The sequence below is a fragment of the Amblyomma americanum genome, chromosome 1 (assembly GCF_052857255.1).
Source record: "Amblyomma americanum isolate KBUSLIRL-KWMA chromosome 1, ASM5285725v1, whole genome shotgun sequence".
NCBI lineage: Eukaryota > Metazoa > Arthropoda > Arachnida > Ixodida > Ixodidae > Amblyomma > Amblyomma americanum.
In genome coordinates this window covers 107,320,165-107,330,363 of record NC_135497.1, presented here as the reverse complement: position 1 = coordinate 107,330,363, position 10,199 = coordinate 107,320,165, and the positions used below count along the sequence as shown (strand labels likewise).

General features: G+C 53.6%; 1 protein-coding gene across 6 annotated transcripts in view; it reads right to left on the bottom strand.

Moving 5' to 3' along the window:
• Positions 1-1,442: 1,442 nt before the first annotated feature.
• Positions 1,443-10,199, bottom strand: part of LOC144113413 (protein TMEPAI-like) — a 62,236-nt gene continuing 53,479 nt past the window's right edge. For 4 of the 6 annotated variants that reach the window (XM_077646480.1, XM_077646477.1, XM_077646475.1 and 1 more), the window contains 2 exons: positions 5,809-5,984; positions 1,443-5,621 (listed from right to left, as the gene is read on the bottom strand). In XM_077646480.1, the coding sequence (XP_077502606.1) occupies positions 5,259-5,621; positions 5,809-5,984 (539 nt within the window). In that variant the 3' untranslated portion in view covers positions 1,443-5,258. The remainder of the gene's footprint in view (positions 5,622-5,808; positions 5,985-10,199) is intronic. The other 2 variants (XM_077646481.1, XM_077646476.1) reach the window with 1 other exon arrangement.

Sequence of the window (10,199 nt, the reverse complement as noted above, 5' to 3'; positions counted from 1 at the left end):
CCACATTATGAATAGCAAACGTTAAAAGAGGTTTAAAATAATCAGTTGACTGAAAACATTCTGGTCGGAATAAAGCGCTAATCTTGGTGCGGATCTCCAGATTTGTGCACTGGAAAACTATAACTTGATTGAAGGCGGACTTTCACGTAGCAATCTGGTTTAACTCGATTTTCTGGATATCAGTTCGGCGGTGGGGGAGTGTTCTGGTAAAATCGAGTAAAATCTGTTTAAATCTGTAAATTAGTCTCTATATATTCAAAGGGGGCGCCAGTAATTTTATGCTGGTACAGGGCTTCTCTGGCAGCTACCACAAAGTACCGATTTTCAGAGAGCGAACTTATAATCATTCAAGCACACCACGAACGTCTAGTCAGCAGGCTAAGTGTGCACGTCAAAGAAGCACGTGCATGCAGCCTGCGTGAAGCGGCCACCGCTATTCAGGGCTTTTTCAGGCTCCATTCAAGCGGAGTGCGCAGCACACGCAAGCTCAAAAGCGACTCGCCTCACATGAAGCACTGTGATTTAGCTCCTTTGCACGATGGTCAACAATGGCGCCTGCACGCAACTTGCGCCCGATGTAAACGCCTGGGTGGCCGATACGTTCGGGCTCCGACATACTAATGCAGGGCTCGTTCGGAAGCGGCCGACAAACCTTCGAAGAGAAAGGCGGAATGTGCAGCCACGCCTTGCTCTTTGATGAGGCTTGCCCGAGGGAACAGCGCTTGCAACATGTCGGAAGCTGCGCATCGACTATCCGTCTAGAACATGTGTCCAGACCTACGCAGTATAGTGGGTCACTGGATTACAAGGTCGAGAACCAAATCAATGCGGTACAGCCGCTACATACAGGTGGGAGACGGGCACGTAGCCAGAAATTTTTTTTTCGGGAGGGGCCCGAGGTAATTTCTTCACGCTGGCAGTTGGCAGAGTTTGGGTCCGGGCCCCCTCGGGGCCCCCTTTGGATACGTGCCTGCTTACCATTGCGTCCCTCTAAGCTCGTGTAACCATTTCAAAAACGCTAACCCAACCGGCTCAGTGAGTGAAAACCAATGGCACTGCGCGTAGAACGGAGCATAGGAGCCATGCGGGCGTACCGTACAGTGCGCACGACAGACGGTTTTGCAAGCATGTGTGAACGGGGAGGCACGTTTTGCACAAGCGGTACGTACTGGTCGAACTGTTTTCGCGAAGAAGTGTGCACTCAATCTACAAGCGCATGCCATACCTCCAAACGTCGGCTAAAGTGCGCGCCGTATAGCGTCCTAGCTCGCGACACGGTGAGCGCCGCAGTTAGGAACAACCGCGCGGCCACTTCGCGCCCCTTTCCACGCACCAAGTAGCCGGGGCTCAGCACTGCAGAGCGGCACCGGCACTCTGTTTTCGATGCCTTCGTCGGAAGCTTCCGGAACAGTGGCGGCGCCGCTCTTGGGGAAAAAAAGCCGTAAGTTTATCCGTTTATTTGTAACCAACCGCAGGCCCCTTGTGCAGGGGATACATCAGTCACACAGTTGTACAAGCACCTTTCCGAACGTGCGTCTCGAAGCACGCTCGCCACAGAATCTAGCGCCCACAAGCGTCCCAAGTGCAACCTTGCTTTTTCACAGCCTCGCACAGCAGGGTCAGCGAGGGCACAGCCTCAGACGCCACACTGCGCCCTTGCTCGCTCCGAGTGGCGGCTGGAGCAGTTTTTGGCCCTGGGCTAAAAGCATCGAAAACGACCGCTTCTGGCAGCTTACAAAGGTTCTAGTAACATTCCCTGCCCGCAGAAACCTATGCGCAGGACAAGGTGCTGCATCATACACGCAGAGTTCTGCCGCTCGGGCGACAGATTCGGCGAACGGCAAACGCAGCTTTGCTCGCGCGGATGAAGTGACGCGCCTGAGAGAACCCCCAGGGTAATGCAGCATGATCGCGCTCGTCAAGCTAGCCTCGCCGCACACACGTGGGCGACGAGATATAATGCCCGTCAGGGAGCTCGAAAAAAAAGAAAGAAAGTTCGGGCGCTATCAGCGCAGTCTCCCACGAGCACGTTATGCACACACGCACACACACGTACACATACACACGCAGTTAGAAAACGTACGGATACTTCTAACAGTCGCCCCGGTTACGGCTCACGAACATTGCCATTACTGTTCGCACCAAAAACTATACAGCCCTGCTGATCTCTTGGACAGTCTGTTGCGCAGACAAATTTCCTTCGTGATCGGACGCGTTCGAGCAGTCCAAACTGAAGACGTCGTTAACGGAACACAGGGTCTGAGATGAGACATTGGCCGATTCATCAAAAAAACTTCGGGGGCCTGCTTAACCACATTCTCAAGAACATGCGATAGCATTTAGTTTAATGTTCTCTAATGTCCAATGAAAGTCCACTGTTCTTGCGATTTTCCCGCCTAAACTCGTTAGAACCGGTTTCATTGCCCTTATATGGCATGCATGAATATCATTCTAGAATGTTGGAGCACCTCCCATTTGATTATATGGGATTATACTAATCCAACCCACTAATCCACCTTAATCCATTTTCGAAGGGGGCGGCAACTTTCATATTTTGGGGATCCTCACATTTTCAACTTAGACAGCGCCCGATGATTAGCCTACTGGTGGTCACGCGGTGTTGACGTCATGACCATTTCAATCGTATTCGTAGATCGCGGGGAGTCCTCGTACCCCTACTGGCGCAGTGGTGCAGCGGTTAAGCGATGCGCCACTGCTCCGGCAGGTGGCTGCTTCAAGCACAGCCTCCGGTGGGGCTTGCGAGAGCCCGGTTGCTCTTCCCGAGCTCCCGTAAGGCTCACGCGCCGCGCCACGGTTGGTAGGTGGCAACTGCGTCGAATTTGGCACAGGTGGGCAGATTGCAATGACATCACAAGGTCGCGCGACCTCTACCAATCGGAGAATTTCGTGGGGAATTTCAAATTTCGCGATGCTCTTAATGGTCAACTGCAGTCACGTGACGCCCTGACGACATAGGGAATTTCGTTAGGAAGACAGGAAATTGCACGACGGCAGCCTAAATGCTATCGCAGTAATAACCTTACAGCCCTAAAAGACCGCATTAGAACCTCGTTCGCGAGCCTCTAACTCGAAGGTGGTTAGTCTGGAATTCAAAAACTTCGAAGGAAAAGAAATTACAAATGCCCGAGGATACCTCGTTCAAGCTGCCTTGTCAAATCGGTGGCGTGGCGCAAGCGCGCAGCACTGGTGACAGGGCAGTGCTGGAGATCCGTACTCCCGTGCCCAGTTTTATTGTGCCACGACACCACAGTATGCACCTAAGTTAACACGCATGACTAGTGAGGTATGAAAAGCAAAGTCCATGTTTTGCATTTCCAAAGCTGTGTCAGCACAAGGAAACACAGCTGCCACCCTAATCTGAACACATAGTGGCGTCAACAAGGGAAACAAAACGTTGCATAGCAGCCACTGCACCAGCAGCATCAATTCGTCGAGCAGAAGTCCTTGGTGTGCTGTCAATCATGCTTTGTTTGGCTACATCTGTCGCCACAAGAGGAGCCATCGCAACTGATGGATGCGGGCATAATCTGTAGACTACACACACATACGCTACAGATAAATACCACGCGCGGGTCTTTAGAAGAAGCAGGGCCCGCGTAGTTCCCTTCTTCGCACAACTCGTGGGGGCGCACTGCGAGGAGTCCCTTTATTTCCCTGTGTTTGCATCGGCTTCCAGGCAGCGCTACACTGCAGTCCCGCATACAGGAAACGAAGGCTTCGCAGGCTGGGAGCGACTTGCATAGAAGAGCCCCAACTAACCGCCACAGTCGCCGCGCTGGTTTGATGCGACCCAGACATCGGCGTTTCTGCAGTGTTTTTATTCCGCAACGACTACGACAACTTCTCTCCGGACAGAGCGTTACGCGAGACCTCCAAGAGGAGCAGCGAGCCACAGCAGCTGCGGGGGCCACGGCTCAGGGGGGAGGCGCGAACCGCGGCCCCGCGAGGCCAGGGATTGCATGTCTGTACAACTCAGCGTGGGAACCACAAATGAGAAATATATCTGTAACCAAGATGGTATAGCACAGACTGCTTAAATGAGGGAATACTTTGCAGCCACTCAGTAATGTGCCTCAAGTTGTGAATTTCATGAACAAGTACAGCAGTAGTTATTTTTAATGATGAATATAGACAGTAATGATGACACTGGTGAACTCTACAAGTAATAGGCATTGGACAATATATACACATCTGTTGCGTGTGCAACAACTGCCCCTCAGTCTGTCCACTCTTTTTCCTACTGAGCTTTGCAGGAACCAAGCGCGAATGATCATGGAAAAATATCTTCACAAATGCTCTATCGCAGGGGAGGACATCACCCCAGTGACTAACAGTTTTCCTTCAACGAGTCAGTTGCGGCTGCCGGCAAACTCAACTGGTAGCGCGTCAGCAAACAGCATCGTGATTCGTGCTGAACTCGAAGGCTGTTTCAAAACAAAGACAGTTAGCATAGGTCGCTCAGGACAAAGCGCAACACAAGGAAGGAAAAATTAAACACAAAAGAAGTGCAACGGTTCAAGCCACTGCCCGAGCGTCCAATGACCACATCTGAGATACTTTCTAACAAAAAAAAAAGCTTGATTTGACTACGCTATCTTTAAAATTATGAGCAGTGGTTAAAAGTATGTTTGTGGGCGAAAAGAATAAAAAGTTAGCCAATTCTGAAAACAATACTTAACCCCATGAGTATACGTGTGTCTATCAAAAAAAGATTTGTACACTACTGAGTTTATTCTTTTTGTCCCTAACGTAGTTACACGTGTGAGAGAAGAAAAAAGGGGGCGTGGGAGTGTTGTTTTGTTTCGGAGCAGCTGGTGCATATCCAATTTAGCAGAGAATGAGTGGGCCTTTGTACACAGGCTTCTTGAATGCGCAAGTAAGACACGGGCTTGGCTCTGGCGGCGGAAACCTGCACACGTCGTCCTCCGGTCCTCAAGCACTCTCTTGCCCATTTGGTAGTTTCTACTCGCAGCAACAACATGACTAGGAATGCTTGAGAGTTAATTGTGAAGACATTTGTACCATGGACCCCAGGGAGGGTGGTCCCCCGGGCAGCAGCAGCAGCAGCAGCAGCAGCGGCGGCGGCGGCGGCAGCAGGCGGCGCTGGCAATGCCTTCGTTACTTTGTTCTTCTTCCCTCTGGCGGCGGCGTGTTTGTACAAAGAGAGGGAGGGGGGCGGGCAGGCACTGAAGCGTATCACATGGCCCATTGAAAGACAGATAGCGCGGGGCGCGGGGTCAAACGCCCCCGGGCCGCTGGCAGTCCGGGCTGTGCCAGCGCGCAGTCCGGTTGCAGGGGGTCACCGAGTTGGAGCGCACGACGACGCGTCGCAGCCGGCCGCCGCCGCCGCAAGGCGGGCTCCCGTCGCGCACCGTCCGGTTGGGCGGCGCGCGCACGCACGCGCCGTACAGCTCCTGCTCCTGGTCGGCGTCGCGCAGCCGCACGCTGCCGGCCAGCGGGTGCTCCTCGGGCAGCGCCACCGTGGGCGGAAGCTCGAGCGCCAGGTCGGTGCGCACCGAGGCCGCGCGGACCTGGGCGTCGCGCGCCGCGGCCAGGGCGGCGCGCTGCCGCTCCGCCGCGCTCGCCGACGAGTACAGCGCCTGCGCACACCACCACACGCACCGTCAGTGGCATCCGTGGTCGACACTCGGCAGCTCTGTGGCTCTGGAGCACACAAGCTACGAGCGCAAGGCTTGTGCCTCATGATCCAGCCAGACAGGGCAGCCTGCGGCTCGTAGCCTCTGCTGCAGAGGCACAGAGAGCCTTTCTACTAGAAGAGGGACGCACCGACTGCACGGGCGGCAGGAGCACGTGCTGGTAGGGCTGCGGGTCGTGGGGCGCCGGCCGACTGCGCCGCTCGCTCCACGACCGGGCGCCCATCTTGTAGTGGCTCACGATGCAGGCGACCAGCCCCAGGCTGAACACCGAGCTCAACAGGCTGCTCACCACCTGGCTCCAGGCTGCTGCATTACACACACACACACAGACACGCTCCATGAGCTCACGGCCTGGCTACTCATTTCGCCGGGTGATCTTTCTCAAAGTCGACAGATGTTCACCCAGAAACGATTAGAGGTATGCCGGTGGGGTCTCTGCAGGTGGACTCTACAGCAAGGCGGACATTATTTACGTGATAAAGCTCAATAAATCGACTCTTAACCAATCAACTTATTTATTTTTGATTTGAGCCGTCAGGGCTATATTGCGAAATGGACGGCTGTCAAGATCGCAGGTCAGCCCATTTTTCAAGTTCTCCTAATCGGCAATGTGGTTCGCAATATCGAATGTCAAAAATAAGCATTTGAAAAGCTCGCTGTGTTGGTTTCCCCGCATTGCGTATTTGTAAAATGGCGTCGCTGATATTTCTTATGCATAGCTGCAGTTTATGTATATGATGATGCAGAAGTTAACGTGACTTCGGCGAGGATACCGCGCGGAGCGACGCCATTTTATGAACAGTGAATGCGGAAAAGCCCACTCAACGAACATTAAAATGCGTATTTCTGACGTTCGATATTTCGAAACACATCGCCGATTAAGCAAATTTAAAACCTAGGCTCACCTTCGCTGTTGAAGACGTTTAATTTCTGAATATAATACTGTCCCACAAAATCAAAAAAATAAAAGAAACTGGAGGAGGCACTTAAGCTCCGCCTTCAGGGTGTGACGAGATAGCGTTAATGGGATAATACCCCCATATGCGGGATTCGTAACTCTTGACATTCACAGATCCCCGGGAGCCCCCCTACCACTCCTGGCGCAGTAGTGCGGCGGTTGAACGGTGCGCCACTTCCCGCGATGGTAGATGCTGCCACCGGTGGGGGCTTGTGCAACCCAGATTGCTCTTTCCGAGCGACAATCATTAATTGAACTACCACCTGCCACTGTGGGCAGTTTGCTCACAATCCGGTGGGCAGGTTGTGAGGACGCCACAAGGTCACGTGACCTAGGTGGCCGGCTGCTCAGCAGCGAGGCTTCAAACGGTCGCCGACGCCGGACAATTTTTTTTTCCGCTGAGTAGTTACTTTTACTTAATCGTCTAATTATTGAGCTCTATCCCATACACAATGTACCCCTTGCTGTACAATCCAACTGCACAGGCCGCACCGACGCAGCACACGCAGGTTTTCAAATAAAAATCTGTACACGTCAAAAAAAATTAAAAACACCCGGTAATACAGGAACAGGCGAAGCACAGAGCGCTATCATTTCGCGCCGAAAGTTATCCGCGAACGCCTCCTGGGATCGTCAGGTGGCGGGTATGTCAGGCAGAGATCGCGGCGACACTATTTTCCCACCTGGTTGCGTTATCCTACCGATACAAAAGGCCCAAATGTTTTCAGGCACTTATTTAGTCTCAATGATCTGACATAGCCGCGGATCAAGGGTCAAAACTGCGTACTCTGGGGAGCGTGTGTCGGCGCACGGGAGCAGTGCCCATGGGAAGCAAGGGGCGCCTCCCACGGTACCTCAACCATGACCCTATACTAGTAACTCGAGTGCTGGAGAGATCAACGACAGCACGCGGGTTAGCCCTACACTGCAAACTTCACAGTTCACGGCACTCCGCACACGAACCATTCTTTTTCCTACGCGAGGCGTTCCTGACAAAACCTTATCAAGCTGATAACATACGCTTTGTGCTTGACACAGAGGCAGAAAAAGGTAATGCGTGAAAGAAAAAGGAGGGGGGGGGGGGGGGGAACCTTGCACGCAGTCGATGCTAGGAAACCGGGCACTAATTTTCCAAGCAACACTTATCACAACAGCCAACACCAGCAGTCATCTGGGCGTTAGGCAAGACGTCCACGACGCTGTTTTCACTATCGTCCAAGGACACATTGCGCGCCTCGCTTTCAGGTGCCATCTTACACTTGAACCACGAACGGAAAACACGCAGGCCAAATGTACACAAGAAGACAAAACTTGGCCTAGAGCGCTCTCTCTGGCAGTTCGCAAATAGTGAGAAAAATTAGCAGCTGACGGTTTTCATGAAACGTGCTCGTGCACACCTGCATGGCTTGCAGGCTTTCGCGACTCTACTTTCGCGCAAGTGTTGCCTCTGGAACTTAGCAGCTCGGCCGACAAGGTGTCGCTTTGCATGCAGGGAAGTGCGTCACTCGAGCGCTCTACACAAACTCGACGCTGGATGGAGATGTAGACGACTGGCAGCTGGGAAGCGGCAGTAAGCGCATCATCAAGTCACCTGAAAGCCAGGGCCGAGTTGCACACTTCAATTAACAGCACAGTCAAGGACACAGAAACGAGCGGTGCGCTGCAGACTGCTAAGGTTTCCGAAGAAGGCAGCTAATTTACTCCGCCCACGGGTCTGGTGCCCTCGTATAGAGCCACGCTGGCTTCCCTCTGGAACACTACATACGCGCGACGGCTCCCAGATACGAGGAACAAGAGAGACGACTCCCAACTACAGTCAAACGCGATTTGTGCATACACCTCCTGTCAAACGCATGGACGCCAGAAGCGCGCCAGTAAACGCCTCCGCGGTGCATCGCACACCCAGAAGCAAAATTAGTTTCCATCTAAAGCACATATCAGATACTGGCGTTTCACTGCAGGGAAAAAAAAAAGCGATCTCTCTTTCTCTATTAGAAGCAGATACATACGCTTTACTGTTTAGATCAGACGTTAAATACGTTTTGTCATATTCTACAATCCCACCCAACAATGTCACGTGACAACGCACTCCGGAAAGCAGCGCCGTATTGGCCATTTCGTCCCTCGTCAATGTCTGCGCAGCGTTGTTCTCACAAATTACAAGCTCAAGTTCAAATCCAGCTGCGCTTGTAACGCTCGATACTGAAATGCTCAGCTGCAGGTTCGGCTATTTCTACCCCGCTGGACTACAAATAAAACGCATCTCATCGTTTCCTCGTTGCTTCGTCAACACACGAGTAATTTCGGATTCAGGAACCGTATACACACGCACGGGCGCTGCATGAAGAGCGCGTGCACAGGCGGTCTCGATTCCCAGCGGCCGCCCCCTCGTTTCTGCGCGCCCTCCGCTCGGCTCTGCACATCATTATCAGCTGCCACTTCGTCAGCTGCCGCCAGCAGCAGCTACCCCCGCAGAAAGTGATCTCGAGGGGCGCTTTCCGCGGGTAGAGTTCCGCGGGCAAGCATGCCCCGTGAAAGACGCGTCCGCCTGCAAGCACGGGAAATTTTACGGGAGGTATCGTCGCACTTCCGAACACGGGCAGCGGAATGGCCGATGGCAAGGCTGACCTACGTATAGGCATGAGCTCGGACTGAAAGCGGTCACTCCAGTGTCGGCACTTAGCCTGGGAACCAGTGTTACCGATCCGCTCAGATAGCATTGAACGCTAACGAAAACCGGCTAGCTAAGCCCTTGTATCACACACGCGCACTTTTTATAGAGTCTTCGGGGCGTATAAAGCGGGCCCCTTCGTATACGGCTGTGGTCGCCGATGAAGGCGACGCCCTTTTTACTTAACCGCCCAAAAATAAACTGAAACGGTTGCATAACGCGGTGTATCCGTGGGGCCGAAAACCAGTTTATAATCCGCCCGGAATATCGGGCCGAAAATAAGCTAGCGTAGCCACGCACAACGGAGCCCCGTATGCACCCAAGCGAGCCGGCAGACTCGCCAGCGTTGGGCGGTGCGCTCCGCGACGCGTGAAGAAGGCCCGCCGCGCCAGACGGCTGGCGCGTCGGCTTCCTGTGACACGGGACGGCGCGAATCGGGCTCGGCGTTCAAGCACACTAACCCGGGTGCCCCCCAACCGGCGAACGCGCCGACGTCCGCTCAGCGTCACGCTCCCTGGGCGTCAAAAGTCGCGCCAGTTTTCGGTTCGCTCGTCCTTGTCGCGTGGCAGCTAACACGGGACCTGACGTCACACCAGTCGGCAATCAACGCTATATACTCGACGGCTGCGCACAATAGCTAACGGGCGCACCGGACGCGGATCCCGGAGCACAGCCAATGGTGTCAAGGTGCAAGTTAGACTGTGCACAGCACGACAATTCGGCGCCTGAATTGCACTGACTGCGCCGCGCACGACGTTCAGTCACTAGTAGTCTCCCATTGGGAAGGTCCCTGTTCCTGCAGCTCTTTGTTTTTTAAGGAACATTCGAGCTTTAGTTCGTGCTATGCCCAGGCCCCTGTCAAAGCTTAGGGGCCTCGTTCTTTCGAGAGAGG